This window comes from Bubalus bubalis, chromosome 17, assembly GCF_019923935.1.
Source record: "Bubalus bubalis isolate 160015118507 breed Murrah chromosome 17, NDDB_SH_1, whole genome shotgun sequence".
Taxonomy (NCBI): Eukaryota; Metazoa; Chordata; class Mammalia; order Artiodactyla; family Bovidae; genus Bubalus; species Bubalus bubalis.
In genome coordinates this window covers 18,915,852-18,932,132 of record NC_059173.1, presented here as the reverse complement: position 1 = coordinate 18,932,132, position 16,281 = coordinate 18,915,852, and the positions used below count along the sequence as shown (strand labels likewise).

The 16,281-nt window shown below is 51.2% G+C and overlaps 1 protein-coding gene across 10 annotated transcripts in view; it reads left to right on the top strand.

Moving 5' to 3' along the window:
• KDM2B (lysine demethylase 2B) overlaps positions 1 to 16,281 on the top strand; it is a 119,398-nt gene that overhangs the window by 88,244 nt on the left and 14,873 nt on the right. For 7 of the 10 annotated variants that reach the window (XM_045163095.1, XM_045163088.1, XM_045163087.1 and 4 more), the window contains 2 exons: positions 14,747 to 14,971; positions 15,652 to 15,744. In XM_045163095.1, the coding sequence (XP_045019030.1) occupies positions 14,747 to 14,971; positions 15,652 to 15,744 (318 nt within the window). The remainder of the gene's footprint in view (positions 1 to 14,746; positions 14,972 to 15,651; positions 15,745 to 16,281) is intronic. The other 3 variants (XM_045163092.1, XM_045163091.1, XM_045163093.1) reach the window with 1 other exon arrangement.

The window sequence follows — 16,281 nt, the reverse complement described above, 5'->3', positions numbered from 1 at the left end:
CAGAGAAAGCGAAGACGTGGGTGACACCTGTGACTGAGGCAGGCTTGGCTTCCATTTCTTCCTCACTTGGTGAAAATTTTGGACCCTCCTGGCTCAGGGCAAGCACCAGTTGCCCTGATGGCATTAGCTTTGGGGAACTCTTTCTAAGAAAGTAAACCTTGGCTAAGTGGAGCTGGGAGACCGTTCAGTTCTTAGAGTCCCTGGAAGAGGAGGTTGAAAGGGAGAAAGGATGAGCTTAAGGCACAATATAAATGCTAAATTTTAAGGTGGTAATTCTGGGCAAGTAAATAATATATTTTGTATATAGTCCAGTACACTATTAATACAAAAGAAACGCTGGGTAGTTGTGTGTACCAGTTAGCTAAAGGAAGTTTTGATCAAGGAGGTAAAGATGCTAAAAGGCTCTTTGCAAGTGTCAGAAGAGGAATTTTTAAGAGGTGTAAGGGCAGTGGCTGCTGGCATGAGACTTGTTAAAATTTGGAGAGGACCCACCACATTGTCATATCTTATTCCTGGCTTCCTCCTTTCACATCAACCTCCACAGATCCATCAGGCAGCAATCTGGTTACCAAAACCATGCCTACCTGTCCTGAAATTGAATTTGAACTGAGAACACAGAATTTGCAAAATTTAGTCAGGGATAGTTAATTTTCCACATAAATCTTGAGTATTTCACTTGGATTATTACACTGGTCTCACATGGCATCCTCCTGTCTTGATTCTGGCATTAGTACAATGTGATTAACAGCCCAGGCTGCAGGCTCCAGCTGCTTATAGGTTCAAATCCAGGTCGTTTCACTTCCTAGCAGCCATGTATCTCAGTTTCCTCATCTGTGAAATGGGTGAACGGTAGAACATACCTCATGGGGCTGTCTAAAAGAATAAATGAGATATATCTACACTACACTTAGCATGGGATCTAGCCCTTCAATCATGCTTAGTAAACATTAGCTCCTCTTTTTGCCTGGACCCCTAGAGGGGGTCTCTGGATGGTGTTTTATAAGGAACCCTGGGCTTCAGAGCTACTTTCCAATTTTCTCTGGGCTTCCTCACCTTTTCTCTGGGCTTTCCTTACCTGTGAAGTCAGGGACGGGGGTGTCCGGTGAGGCCCCTTTTAGCTCAGAAATGATGTGACAGAAGGAAGGAAGTTTTGTGTTAGCTGTAGCTTCTGTTCATTAACACTTTCCCTTTCTCTTCTTTGAACCATGATAAATGAGAACTGTCTTTTTACTTCCTTAAATACAGAAGTGAGCTTTTGAGAATTCTCAAAAGAAATCAGCCCAAAGACAGGTCTAAATAATCTTGTACTCCTGCTAGGTAATGAGAAAAACCTTTGAGAAGAAGTCCTGTTTCCATACCTCTCTCTTGATATATTGTGCTATTTGTATGTTTCTGTATCCTGGCAGTTTTGACCAATTACAGTGAAGTGAAAGCATGATTAGATTTTTTTTTTTCAGCCCCTCCTCTTTCTTTAAGGGACTTCCTGCTAGGTTGAGTGGCCCCTGAGAGTTCACGGACTACATCAGATAGAGACTTTAATCCAGACAAGGTAGTTTTATAAAGGCTGAGACTTTGGGGGGTGGATTGAGATGGAGGGGGTGTATTCTTTTCAAAACGACGTTTTTGTTGTTAACCTTGAGTGAATTGTGAAAAATGTAAGAAGGGAGAAAGGTAATTCAGAAAAGGTGTGTTTCAGTAAAGAGCAAGTTGACTGGGATTTGTTTTCCCCCATAAGTGTCAGTGGTTGTATAAATTTCAGACTTTAAAATCCACTCAGTAAAACTGACATCCCTGTTTATTCACTCTGGCCGACTCCCTGATAGAAACCTCCTGAGTTTTACATCCATCACTCATTTTGCCTTCCTTGAAAGCCCAGGGCATGACCTGCCTGTGGGTCCCTTCTATTCTCAGAGTGGATTTCATGGCCCATGGCCTGGGCACGAATAACAGTTGGACAACACTGCAGAGTTGGTCACCAGGTTTCACAGCTAATGAGCTTTTTCTTGGGAAAGCCTCAGATTCCTTGGTTGGGCAAACCCTCCCACTTTACAGATGAAGAAACGGGTGCATGTATACATGTTTAGTGTCACCTTGGACATCCTAATTAGATGATGAGTGTGCTAGCTACCTAGCTAAGTCAGTCTGGTCCTTAGCTTGAGTTTGGCTGTGGTTTTGATGCTTATACCAGAATTGCTCACTCTAGCTAATGGTCACTGAGCTCTTCCTTCAGAGTAAGGACTGCTGGCCTAAGTACCCCCTAGACTTTTTTCTTTTTTTTTTTAATCAATCTCAATCTGGATTTCCAGTAACAGTTTTCTACAGGAGTGGGCTGCTTTAAGCGTTAGGAATGTTTCCAGTTTAAGAATTTAGAAACCCACACCTTCTGGGCTAGCTTCAGGCACTGCAAGTCTTCTACGAGACTGGGTTCTGGCCTGCCGTCACCCCTTTCGAAAGCGACCCTTGGGCACCTCACGAAAGGGCGGGCTGTGGGTGGGGTCCTGTCCAAGACAGTAGGGCGCCCACCTCAGAGCAGAGTGCATTCATGGTGTTCTGTCTGGCTCCCGCCTGTACCACCACGCCGCATTTTACGCTGACTCCCTGGCGACCTGGAAAGGCAAACCTGAGGGCAACGTCAGGGGACCAGCCTAACCGAACTGCTGGCGTCTTGCAGAACTGGCTCCCTAGACCGTACCCAGGCCAGCGGGCCCGAAGAGGGTACGGGACTGCCGGGTTCGCAGGCATATCAGGTCGTGGTCTCAGAGCTTGTGCAAACCCGAGAGTCCGTGTGCCCGCTGCCGGGGCACAGGGACCCGTCCCTGGTGTCGCGTGCAGGGCCGTTCCCGGAGGCCCATGCACCCCGGGGCTCCTGTAAGACACCCCGCAGGACCACACAAAAGACCCCACCCCAGGTCGGGCGTGCATTTCCTGTTAGAGACGCGCGGCGTGCAGCCACCCATGTGCATCCCGCGGCGCGCGGGCCGGGCGGGGCGCGGGGCACGCCCCCACGCAGCCCCAGTCCCCCAGCTCCGGCCGCGAGGGGCCGCCCTCGGCGGGCCCGCCCCCGTGTCACCGCAGGCCGGGCTCCCTTTGTGTGCGGCCCGAACGCCGGGGCCGCGCCATTGGCCCGCCGGCCCGGGGGGCCAGCCCCTTCCTGGCTCGCCTCATGCATATGCATGAGCGCCCCGGCCCTCCCCACGCCGGCCCCTCTCCGCCCCCTCCCGCGCGGGCGTGCGAAGCGCGCGGCGCGGCTCCCTCCTCGCGGCAGCGGGAGCCCGAGCCCGAGCCCGAGCCCGAGCCCGAGCCAGGGCGAGCCGAGCCTGCTCCGGGCGGGCGGCGGCGGCGGCGGCGCCGCTCCAGCCATGTCAGCGCGCGCGAGCCTGGGCCCACCATGAGCCATGGCCATGTCCGTGAGCGCCGAGGACGACGACTATGAATCGGAGCCGGACCAGGTCTGTGGCCCGGGGTGGGGTTGAGGGAGGGACCCGCCACCCGCCGGTTCGACCTCCCGACCGACCGACTGACGCGCCCCGGGCGGTCGCGACGCCGCCGCCGCCACGATGAGGAGAAAGTTTTGCAGTCGCCGCCGGCGGAGCTGCCAGGGCCCGGCCCGAGCGGGGCGTGGAGGAGCGCGGCAGGCCGGCGGCCACCCGGGCGCCGCGGGCCCCGCAGCCGGCCGGGGCAGGGGGCGTGTGCGAGCGTCCGTGCGTGAGGGTGGCCGGCCGTGCCGCGGGGACAATGTGGGCCTCGCCGTCGGGCGGGCCCTGAGGGGCGCGGGCCACGGCCCGCGGGCAAGTTGCGGGCGCCGGCGCGGGCGGCCGGGCGCGCCTCGCCTTCCCCTCGCGCCCTCGCCCGCGGCCCACGCGCGTGCCGGCCGCCCCGGGCGCACCCGAACCTGCAGGCGACGGCGCCTCCTTCCTTTCTGTTTGCAAAGTTGCACCGGGACCCTCGGCCTCTGGGCTGGAGGACGCCCGCGGCCCGGAGGGTGGGCGGCCCGGGGCCCGTGGGCCCGACGGCCCGAGCTTTTGTCTGGGCGCCGCGCGCCGGCCGCCCGCCGTGGGCAGACGGAGACAGGAAGGGGTACGAGACACGGGCCGGCGCGGGGAATCCGGAACCCAGGGAGTCCGCTCCGCGGCGGCGGCAGCGGCGAGAGGAAGCCGTGACCCCAGATGGCAGTATTTGGCCTCGGTTGGATCTAGAAGGGAAAGCAACCTCTCTTGGGACCAGGGGCTTGAAATCTGTATAAAACAAAGCCTTGGGTGTGTTTATGGCGTGAATTTACTCCGGGGAGATTCGTGTTTAGGAAGCAGGGGAAGAAAGTTGAGGTTTTACGAAGTAGAATCTGCACGGTATTTGAAACAGGGCACCGGCTTGGTAGACTTGTCTGAGGAATTAAGCATTGACGGGTTGAGTTATCGTGTGGGCATGAGACTAGGTGAATAAGATGCTTACTTATAATCCCGGGTGCATTTCCTCAGTGGAATGAAGATGTTTTGGAATGTTCAGGCCAAGATGTAGGAACGTTTTTTTCCCCTTCTATCAGGCGTGGTTGAGGAAGTACTATATATACTGCACGTAAGTCGTAACACACATATTATTAAGTGGTTTTATGTACCAGAGACGAAGTTAAAGTGCATTTTCTCAGTTTTGCTGGACGTTTTTCAGGCTCATCGTGTATCTTATGATGTGTTCCTGAATCTCACTTGTCTTCTGGATTGGATGAACCCAGAGACAAACCCAAGTGGTTTTGCCTTGAAACTTTCATCAGGGCAGAAGCATAGTCTGTGAGGTTCTCAGTTCTTGCTGCTTAGTTCATACTTCACCTCTTCCTCTGAAAATTTTCAGTTCAGTGTGGGTCTGCCCAATCCCTGCCAACAGCGTACCCTTCCTGCATCTGGTCACTCATAAGACATCTGTATTCAGTATTGATTGTGTTTTGGTGTGTCGAGTGAGGTTCCTGTTACCTCTTTTGTTTTGGTTTTTTAATTTGGCCACACCCTATGGTAGACTCTACATGGGACAGGACCTCTGTACGTCTCTGGGCTTAAATCACATTTTCACCTTTTTGCCACTCCTGAGAGGACCCATACTCCCTGTAGGCAGATTTTTCCCCCTCCTGCTCACATCAGTCAGCCTGACTGTGGCACTTCTGGCGTTGTTAGTAACGGAAGTTCTCCAGGTTGCCATGTTTGCTTTAAGATGATGCTACCACTCAGGAGCATTGAGGGAGATGACCTGTAAGCCAGGCCAGCCAGTGGGCAGAAGGTTTTCCCCAGACTCCCAATAGAGAAATTGGCTGTCAGCCACAGACCCTGCATTTGCCAACCCTCCAGGTCATGGCTCCCTGCTGCTTGCCCTCCCACCCCCAACCCTTTCCTCAGCCCCAGTATTTCTTGGATCTGAGAAGAGCGGCTTCCTCTGAGGCAATTGTGTCTTCCACATGGGAGCCAGAGTCTCTGGATGGAATCTGCAGCTCACAGACTGTAGACCCCGCTCTCCTCTAAAGTCTCCTTCAAGGAGGGGCAGAAGTCTTGGAGTGTGGGCATGCAGGTATGCTTGGCCACCTGCTGCGGGCCACCTGCTGCGTGAAGGGCCCCAGTGGAGGCCCTGTCAGGAAGCTTCTGTTACCTGGTCTGTCCCTGCAGCTGAGCCTGGCCCCTCACCCTTGATCAGAATTTTGCCTGCTCTACCTTAATTAAAAGTCTCTGCACTTCCTTGGTCCCCACTGGAGGGTGCTGTCCAGTCCTGGGCGGCTTCAGTCCTTACGCATGTACTGCCAAGCTGGCCTTCTGTCCTGCACCTGCCCGCAGTACCCTGCGCCTCCCTGCTCCCAGTGTTGGGCGCGTGCAATGGGAGAGACCCTTGGTTGGGCCTTCTCCCATGGACTTCCTTTGCTTCTTCAGTGCAGAATGTACTGGAAGATTCTTTTCACCTCTGATTTTTTAGTTTGAGGGCTATTAGTAAGGAGAATCCCATCTTGTGTGTTTTTTTTTAACTGCTGAAGAGTAAATACCATTATTCCTTTTTTTTTTTTTCTTTTTAACTAAAAATGATTACTTCTTGTTTGTTAAAAATACTGATTGGGGGAACTTGCCTGGTGGTCAAGTAATTAGGACTCTGTGCTTCCACTTCAGAGAACACGGGTTCGATCCCTGGTTGGGGAACTAAGATCCCACATGCTCCATGGCACGGCCAAAAAAATTTTTTTTTTAGGAAATTATGATGAAGAAGATCTCAGAAATTTATATGGCTGTAACCACTGCACTATTCTCTGTAACTGTTATAAGAGTGACATTTTCATATGGGTCCCTGAACCCTTCCCAAATTACATACAAAAGTTTTATGACCTTGTGTGTATGTGCATTTTTCTGGGATAAAGGTCCCCAGCTTTCCTTGGATTCTCCAGAGGCCCACCCCTCCCCTGGGTTTCTGGTAGCTCCTGTGTTTTTATTCTCTTGCTCCTTACTCTTGGTGTATAAACAAACCCGAGCCCTCCCTGGAGTCTGCAGGTGTGTGTTAAGGGGCCTGCAGCGCAGCTCAAAACCACCCTTTCCTGGGATGTCCATTATGCTTGAAGATCTGGGAACAGACATGATGTTGAAAAAAATCTGTTATACAACTGAAGGTAGCGTTAGTATGACAGATCCCCTGCTGTCTGGGGGCTCTGGCCCTTCTTGGGGCCGGGTGTCAGTGGGCTGCTGTTAGGGGCAGTTTGGTGGGGAACACCAAATCGTAAAAACAGACACAGCCGCATTTACTGTTCTCTGACCGACTCCTCTTGACAGTTGAAACTCTGGCCTGCTCCCTCCTTGAAGCTCTTCTCTGGCTTCCGTCTGCGATGCCACGAACTCCTGCTGCTTCTCCTGCCCTTCTGGCTGTTCCTCAGTAGGGTGCTCTTTGTCACCCGGGATGTTTTCTCTCCTGAAAGTACAGCTCAGGACCCCGTGGTCCACGCTGTCCATTCTCCCTGAACAACCCTGTGGACTTAAGTCGTTCAGCACCACACGATGCTGATTCCCAGCCATGTGCCTCAGCTCCAGTCCCTCCTGGCTGCTTGCTACTGGCCACCTTCCTTGGATGTCTCATGGGCTCCTCAGATCCCATGTGTCCACAGCGGATTCGTGTTCTCTCCTCTCCTGTTGCTCAAGCCTGAAACCTCAGAGTCTTCCAGGACTCTTCCTGTTTATAAGCCCCACCTGCACCCAGCCTACCGGGTCTTCTAAACCGGCTCTGCTTCTAAAACACCCCTGAATCTTTCCCTCCCTGGCATTCCTTCTGTGGCTTCTACCCCAGCCTTCACAACCCTCGACCTGACTGCTGTAGCATCCTCAACTCCTATCCCCGTCTTTCATCTTGCCCACCACCCAGAAACTTCACTCCCCACAGTGGAGCCAGAATACAATCGTTTTGTTCCTGTACGCAAAGCCCTTTAACTGCTCTTACGCAGAACACCATAATGTGGTCTATGGGGCCCTGCAGGTTTAGGCTCCTGCCACCTCAGGGCTGTTTTCCAGCAGCCATATCAAGCTATTCCTTGTACGGGTCATCTAGCTTCTTCTCTCTATCTTACTCTTCCTTCTGCCTAGAATATTCACTCCTGAACCCCACCCCTCCTCCTGGCCTGCAGCAGCCTATCTTCTCTCTAAAACTCACGTTAGTCACAGCCACCGTGTGTGACACTTGTCTCAGCCTCTCTTCCTCGTGAGATGAGGCACTTCTGGGTCAGCATGCCAGGGTCCAGGCTGTAGAACCCCTGCCTGGGTATCTTGGCTTCTCGTTTATGGGCAGTATGACATTAAGGAGATCACTTAACTGCACTGTGCCTCAGTTTCCTTATTTCTAAATGGATGTGTGTGTTTGTGTGCGCTCAGTCATGTCCAACTCTTTGCAACCCCATCAACTGGGGCCCACCAGGCTCCTCTGTCCATGGAATTTTCCAGACGAGAATACTGGAGTGGGTTGCCATTTCCTCCTCCAGGGGATCTTCCAGACCCAGGGTCCAACCTGTATCTCCTACGTGTTCTGCATTGGCAGGTGGATTCTTTACCACAGAACCACCTGGAAAGATAATAATTCCTCCCTCATAGATTATCAATACAAATATTGAAAAAGAGTGTTACTTCAGTAAATGTTAGCTTTTGATTTTATCATCATTGTGTTGCAGTGCATTTATGCAGTAACATCAGTAACATACCTTTCTCCCCCTAGACTGTAGTGCCTTTGAGAGTAGGGAACAAACACACCTTACTCAGGTTTGTAGTCCCAGCACCCAGCATCGAGTCTGTATATAATTCACAGCCAGAAGACAGTTGAGTGGGTAGGTGGGTGGGTGTGAGTGTGAGGGGGTTAATGAATGAGTCTCTGGCACAGATCACATGCTTTATTGGCCTAGTTTGGAGAAATTTTTTCATGCGCTTATTGCCCATTTCTTATATCTCTTTTTGGAGAAATATCTGCTTAAATCCTTTGCCCCTTTTAAAACTGAGATAGTTATTGGTTTTTTTTGTTTTTTTTTTTCGGTTGCTCCAGGTCTTAGTTGCAGCATGCAGGACCTTCATTGCTATGTCTGGGATATTTAATTGTAGCACTTGGGCTTTTAGTTGCAACACGGAGTATCTAGGTCCCTGACCAGGAATCGAACTCAGGTCCCCCTGCATTGGGAGCACAGAGTCTTAACCATTGGTCCACCAGGGAAATCCCAAGATATCTGTCTTTCTGTTGTTGCTGTTTTATACCCTCTGGATACTAGCCCCTTAAGAGATGTATATTTTGCAAATAATTTCTCCCACTCTCTGTACTTCTTACTTGATAGTGCTTTTTTTTTTTTTGACTGCATCAGGTCTTTTTTTTTTTTTTTTTATTTTTTAAACTTTACATAATTGTATTAGTTTTGCCAAATATCAAAATGAATCCGCCACAGGTATACATGTGTTCCCCATCCTGAACCCTCCTCCCTCCTCCCTCCCCATTCCATCCCTCTGGGTCGTCCCAGTGCACCAGCCCCAAGCATCCAGTATCGTGCATCGAACCTGGACTGGCAACTCGTTTCATACATGATATTTTACATGTTTCAATGCCATTCTCCCAAATCTTCCCACCCTCTCCCTCTCTCTCAGAGTCCATAAGACTGTTCTATACATCAGTGTCTCTTTTGCTGTCTCATACACAGGGTTATTGTTACCATCTTTCTAAATTCCATATATATGCGTTAGTATACTGTATTGGTATTTTTCTTTCTGGCTTACTTCACTCTGTATAATAGGCTCCAGTTTCATCCACTTCATTAGAACTGATTCAAATGTATTCTTTTTAATGGCTGAGTAATACTCTATTGTGTATATGTACCACAGCTTTCTTATCCATTCATCTGCTGATGGACATCTAGGTTGCTTCCATGTCTTGGCTATTATAAACAGTGCTGCGATGAACATTGGGGTACACGTGTCTCTTTCCCTTCTGGTTTCCTCAGTGTGTATGCCCAGCAGTGGGATTGCTGGATCATAAGGCAGGTCTATTTCCAGTTTTTTAAGGAATCTCCACACTGTTCTCCATAGTGGCTGTACTAGTTTGCATTCCCACCAACAGTGTAAGAGGGTTCCCTTTTCTCCACACCCTCTCCAGCATTTATTGCTTGTAGACTTTTGGATCGCAGCCATTTTGACTGGCGTGAAATGGTACCTCATAGTGGTTTTGATTTGCATTTCTCTGATAATGAGTGATGTTGAGCATCTTTTCATGTGTTTGTTAGCCATCTGTATGTCTTCTTTGGAGAAATGTCTATTTAGTTCTTCGGCCCATTTTTTGATTGGGTCATTTATTTTTCTGGAGTTGAGCTGTAGGAGTTGCTTGTATATTCTCGAGATTAGTTGTTTGTCAGTTGCTTCATTTGCTATTATCTTCTCCCATTCTGAAGGCTGCATCAGGTCTTGTTGTAGCACGTGGGATCAAGTTCCCTGACCAGGGATCAAACCCCAGAACCCTGCATTGGGAGTGTGGAGTCTTAGCCACTGGACCACCTGGGAAATCCCTGATAGTGCCCTTTTAAGCACATAAGTTTAAAATTTGAAGTCCAGTTTTATCTTCTTTTGTCACCTGTGCTTTTGGTGTCATATTCAAAAACTCATTGCCTCACCCAAGGTCATGAAGATTTATCCTTATTTTTTCTTCTAAGAGTTTTATGGTTTTAGCTCTTATGTTAAGGTCTTCTATCCATTTGGGGTTAATTTTTGTATGTAGTGTGACGTGAGTTCAACGTCATCCTTTTGCATGTGGATATCCGTTTATCCCCACACCATTTGTCGGAAAGACTGTTCTTTTCCCCACTGAATTGTCATGACACACATGCCAAAAATGAGTTGGTCATAACTATTGTATTTATGGGGCTTTATTTCTGAATTCTCAGTTCCAGTGCAGTGATCTGTGTATGTGTCCTTATGCCAGTACCACTCTGTTTTGGTTACTGTGAGTGAAGTGAAAGTCGCTCAGTCGTGTCCAACTCTTTGCGACCCCGTAGACTATACAGTCCATGGAATTCTCCAGCCCAGAATACTGGAGTGGGTAGCCTTTCCCTTCTCCAGGGGATCTTCCCAACCGAGGGATCGAACCCAGGTCTCCCGCATTGCAGGTGGATTCTTTACCAGCTGAGCTATCAGGGGACTGTAGTTTCGAAGTAAGTTTTGAAATCAGGAAGTGTAAGTCTTCCAACTTTGTTCTTCATTTTCAAGATTGTTCAGGTTCCTTGCATTTCTACATGATTTTTTTTTTTTTTGGCCATGAAGTATAGCTTGTGGGATCTTAGTTCTCCAATCGATCTGGGATCCAGCCCGCCCCCTACATTGGAAGTGTGGAGTGCTAACTGCTGGACCACCAAGGAAGTCCCTCCACATGAATTTTAGAATCAGCTTTTCAGTTTCTGCAGATGAGCCAGCTGAGATTTTCACAGGGGTTGCACTGAGTCTGTAGGCCACTTTAGGGGGTACTGCCATCTTAATGGTGGTGTCTTTCAGTCCATGAACGTGGGATGTCTTTTCATTAATTCAGGTTAATCCAACTAATGTTAATCCCAGTATTTTAGAGATGAGGGATTGAAGGTTCTGCCCATGAATATTCTGGAGAATAGGATCTGATGGGAGGCACTCAGTTAATGTTTGTGGAATGAATGAACTATCTCAGTAATATTCCTTTTAAAAAATTTCATTATTTAAAACTTTCTTATCAATAGCATTCCTTTTAAGGATGATACTTATGAGATGTTGATGGGGAAAAAGTGTTGGAATACTTAAGATTTGTGTGGGTTCAATTTTCCTAACCAGATGGAGCTGAGACTATGAGTCCTGAGCTGATAAAATCAACAAAGCTTGGGGTTTGGGACACTGGTTTGTATGTGAAAGTCAGTGGTCGCTACTATTCCCTTTTGCTGAGAAGAACACTTCAGGCTAAAATTAACAAAGGAACATCCTGGGTTATTTGAATAGAGGTACAGGTAGGATAGGGTAGAATGGAGTATTGGTTTGGGCTTCCCTGGTGGCTCAGGTGGTAAAGAATCCAACTCCAGTGCAGGAGACCTGGGTTTGATCCCTGAGTTGGGAAGATCCAGAGAAGATCCCTGGAGAAGGGAATGGCAACCCACTCCAGTATTCTTGCCTGGGAAATCCCATGGACAGAAGAGCCTGGAGGGCTACAGTCCACAGGGTCACAAAGAGTCGGACACCAAAGTTTGGGACCAAAAGAAGTTTGGGAACGTTACCCCAAAAGAGGTTAGGTTAGAAGCGTCACCTTCCCTAATAGAGACCTTCTGATCTTATCTGTTGATTTTCTCATCGGTCTTTTATGAGGCTCCTGCATTTCAGGTGTTGCTCAGTTGACTCCTGCTGGCCCACGAAGCTGCAGGTGGCAGCAGCTTCTCTGGCAGCCTGGCAAAGAGGGCCTGAATCAAGGTCTCTGGAAGCAGCCGCCCTTAAACCTCTTCCTTCGAGGCATTGTCTGCCGTTGACTCTTGTCATTTTCCAGGATGTCTCAGCTGCCATCGAGATCCAGACAGATTTGGTTTTCCTATAGCCTGGGAAAGTGCTTCTTCAGATGAAAATGAACTTTGGGAAGCAAAGGAAAGTGGGTTTATTTCAGAGTCAGGTATGAGCTTTATGACTCTGGTCGAATTGACCCAACTCTCTTAGTTCCAAGTGGCCAGTGAGGCCAGGGGCGCTCAGCGGCTGTTTATACCTGATGCTCCTGAGTGGGAGGCAGAAGCCAGTTTTGGACACCTGGAATTTTTTCCCTTCATCAAAGAAGCTAGTCCTTAGACTCTCCTGCTCCAGGGTCAGCGTGTAAGCCCTTGGCCTTGGTTTTGTCTGTGGGGCTGGAGCGTGTGCTCTCTTCTCTGTACCTGACTTGTGGCTCTGAATCTCCAATGTTTCAGGGATTTGAGGAGTGAGTTGCTGACCGGACTCGGGCTTTTTACTGGAGAGTCTTCTGGGCTGCAAAGAGAGGGAAAAACCTTCCCGGTCTCCATTTCTCTAGAAACTGATGTCTTCCTCTGCACCTTGTGTTGGCCTCCATTCTGCTAAGGGCATCGAGGCACTAGCTGTGGGCCCGTTCCCGTGGATCTGGGGGTGCTCACCCTGCTCGGCCTGCGCATCACTCTGGTTTATAGTGTTTACTCACATTCGCAGGGTACGCACATCCTCTGCTGGCTCCCTGACCTTGGGCAGGTCACTTGCCCTCTAGCTGCAGTTTCCTCATCTCCCACAGGGTTATTACGGGGAAATTAGATGATGCCCTGTGTGAAGTGATGAGCAGGATGCCAGGCCCCCGGCAAGTGCCCCCTGCACTGTGGTCACCGTCCCTGTCGTGGCTGCTTGCTGCTTAGTGTTCAGGTCCACCGTCCCTTACTTGCTGTTCTCAAATCTATAGACTCTGAAAACTGATTTTTTTTTCACTACTCATCTGGCAGCAAGACCTGACCTGAATTGACAGGTGATGCATAGGTTGACATATCCCTCTGAAGGTGCCTGCCAGGGCTGTGGAACTGCCCACGTGCATGACTCGCGCTGCCCCCCCCCCCCCAACTTCCCTGGGGTGTGTGTGGTGTGTAAGGAGGCCCTCCACAGCTTGCAGGAGGAGTAAGCTTGCGTTGGGGCAGCCCCGTACCCTGCCTGGGGACACTGGCATGGTCTGGCGGGAGTGGCGGGGTCAGGGCAGGGGCAGTGAGGATGCAGGGACCCGTGGATCTGGGTCTCCTTCTCTCTGGAGTTGAGAGCAAGATGAGAGGGATCACGATTCAGAGAAGATGGTGGGAGTGAGGCGCGATTCTCAGAGAAAGGTGGGCTGTTTTCCTTGCTGATGTGGCTGTAAGTTTCTCAGCAGCCCCTGTAGTTTTGGGGGAGGAGACTGTAAGTGTGTACTGTGGTGGGGGGTCCCCTGAAGGAAGACTTTCTCTGCACTGTGGTACATTGTAACCACACTTCTCAGCCTGGGAACTGGCGCGGGGCAGGATTTTGCCGAAGGATCCAAGTTTGGCAAGCAACTAAGATGAAAAGGCCGGGATGGACTGAAGCTGGCTAAGAAGGGCTTGAAGCATTCGATGCCAATTAGATAGTTTTGGGAAGAGAGTGCGTCTCCCTGACCAAGGGATGAACCATTTTCCAGCAAATAGAAAGCTGCCCCAGGCGGGACAGACTCTCCATGCCATCCAGGTCTTTCCCAGATCTAATCCCGGGTGGACAGTGTCCCAGCAGCTGGCTTCTGATCCTGGTTTGCAAGAGGCTCTGGAGCTGGTGGCCAGGTCGTAAGGGTCTCAGAGCAGGACATGTGGCTGGCTCGTGCCCTGCTCAGCATTTACCAGCACTTTGTGTTCACCTGTGTTTCTCTGATAGGATTTGGAGCCCATGTGGAGAAGGTCTTAGAAATCAGCTCCTTAGGGTTCCGGTCTCCTTCTCCCGGGGTCTGGTTTATTGAGCGCATGCCAGCTGTCAGCCGCCTTGTTGAGGGACAGTGGCGACAAGCACCCTCTGTAACTGCCTCCCGAGCTCTTGTCTCGAGAAGACTCCCACAGGAGAACGGGCAGTTACGCTGTGGTGGGCCTGAGCCGGCCGTCAGGGAGGGCGGCCAGGAGAAGGCGGTGTGTAAACTGCGCCCTGCAGCCTGAGCTGGCCTTAGCCGGGCAGTGTGCGGAGGGGGCAGTGCTCGTGGCGGACAGCCTCTCCGCGGAGACACAGGTGGCCTGAGGAGCCTGGCCTGAGGTGTGGGGGCCACGGGAGGCTCTTGAGCTGCCCTCAGAAGCAGGGATGTCCCCTGCAGTTTTCTGCGCCTGCCATAATGAAGCCCCAAACAACGGATCCCCTCTGGAGCCTGGAAGTTGGAAGTCAAGGTGTCGCAAGGGCCCTACTTTCTCTGAAGGTTCTAGGCGAGGACCCTTCCTCTCCTCCTCCAGCTTCTGGTGTCCGCTGGCTTTTTTGGCATTTCTCGGCTTGGAGTCTGGAGCCCTCCAGTCATCTCTCCGCCGTCTCCGCATCTTCACATAAGATCTCTCTGCTGTGTCCACGTTCCCCCTTTCACAAGGACATCAGTCCCACTGGAGCAACGTCCCCCTTAAGGCCCTTATTTTAGTGATTTCCTCTGTAAAGACCCTATTTCCGAATAAGATCACATTCTGAGGTCGTGGGGTTGGGACTTCAGTCTGTCTTTGGGGGGTGGGGCACACTTTACCGCCTAAACCGCCGTCTCACCAAGTCGCCCGTGTCTTCTCCTGCAGAACCGAGCGGTAGGTCGGCCCAAGGGGAAGCTGGGCCCGGCCTCTGCGGTGAAGTTGGCCGCCAACCGGACCACGGCGGGAGCTCGCCGGCGCCGGACGCGATGCCGCAAGTGCGAGGCCTGCCTGCGGACGGAGTGCGGCGAGTGCCACTTCTGCAAGGACATGAAGAAGTTCGGGGGCCCCGGGCGGATGAAGCAGAGCTGCATCATGAGGCAGTGCATTGCGGTGAGTGCGCCCCGGCCCGCGCTTCTCCCCCGACCCCACCTCGCGGAAGGGCAGCCCTTCCTTCCTCTGGACTGGCACCGAGCAATCCAGGCCCCACCTCCTCCGCGTGGGGCTGGTCTCTGCAGTCCCTCCGCTGAAAGATAGTGTGGCCACAGCAGAAATCCCGGAGAGGTGCTCCCTCCTGGAAAGAGAAGGGGGCCCTAGTGCTGTTTCCAGATTGCTGGCCGCAGGCCTCCGGGACGGTTCTACCATGCGCTGCGGCTCCTTTTTTCTTCATAGTCCGATGGTCTTATAACTCCTTCCTTCCCTCGATGACCCAGTACTTTGAAGTCTCAGCCATTAAAGATGTCGGGGCAGCCTGTCCTGTCTTTGACCCCGTTGCCAACATTTATGGTCCAGTTCATGATGGTTGTGGGCCCTCCCTTCCTTCCTGTCCTGCCTTCAAAGTCAGAGGTCTGGGTGGAAGGTCAGTGCCCCTCCTGAGGGGGCCGTCCCAGAGAAAGAGAACTGATTTATGGGGTCCAGGAGTGGGCTGCTGGAGAGCCTGGCTAGCCCCTCCAGACCTGGCCTCCTGCTTCGTCCCTGGACAGGGCGGTGGGCACTGACTCTGGCCATTCGGCGGAGTCTCAGCTCTGCCCTGCATCTGCCCTGCACACACTGACGCACTCTGCCTTCCTTAGGGCACTGTGCCTCCAGCCCCAGGGAGGGAGTGGCGATCTCCCTGCTCCCCGGGGACAGCAGGCTCAGCGGGAGGATCAAGGCCTCCGGCCCAGGTGAGCCCATTGCAGGCCCAGCCTGGCATCCAGGGAGCCTTCCTCCTGTGTCCCTGCTTCTTCAAGCCTGGGGCACCTTCCTCTTCTCCCTCCTACATGTACTGCTTGTATTTTCTGTCTCTGTTTTTAATTGTGGTCAAGAACTTCTGTGACCATTTTTAAATGTACATGTCAGTGATATTACCAATGTGCTTTTTTTTTTAACGCAAACTGATCTGTGCAACTTTTTTATCTTGTCAAATGGAAACTCTATATCCATTGAACAGCACCTCCCTCCACCCCCCACCCCAGCCCCTGGCAACCACCTTTCTACTTTCTGTTTCTAATTGTGACTACTTCTTAGATCTCTTAGAAGTTGAATAAGGCAGGGTCTGTCTGTTTCACTTAGCATTAATGTTCTTGAGGCTCATCCTTGCCAGGGTTTTCTTCTTTGTAAAGGATGACTGATATTCCACTGTATGGATATGCTGCATTTTCTCTTTCTGTTCATGTGTTGATGGGCATTTAAGTTGCCCCCACCTCTTGGCTATTGTGAAT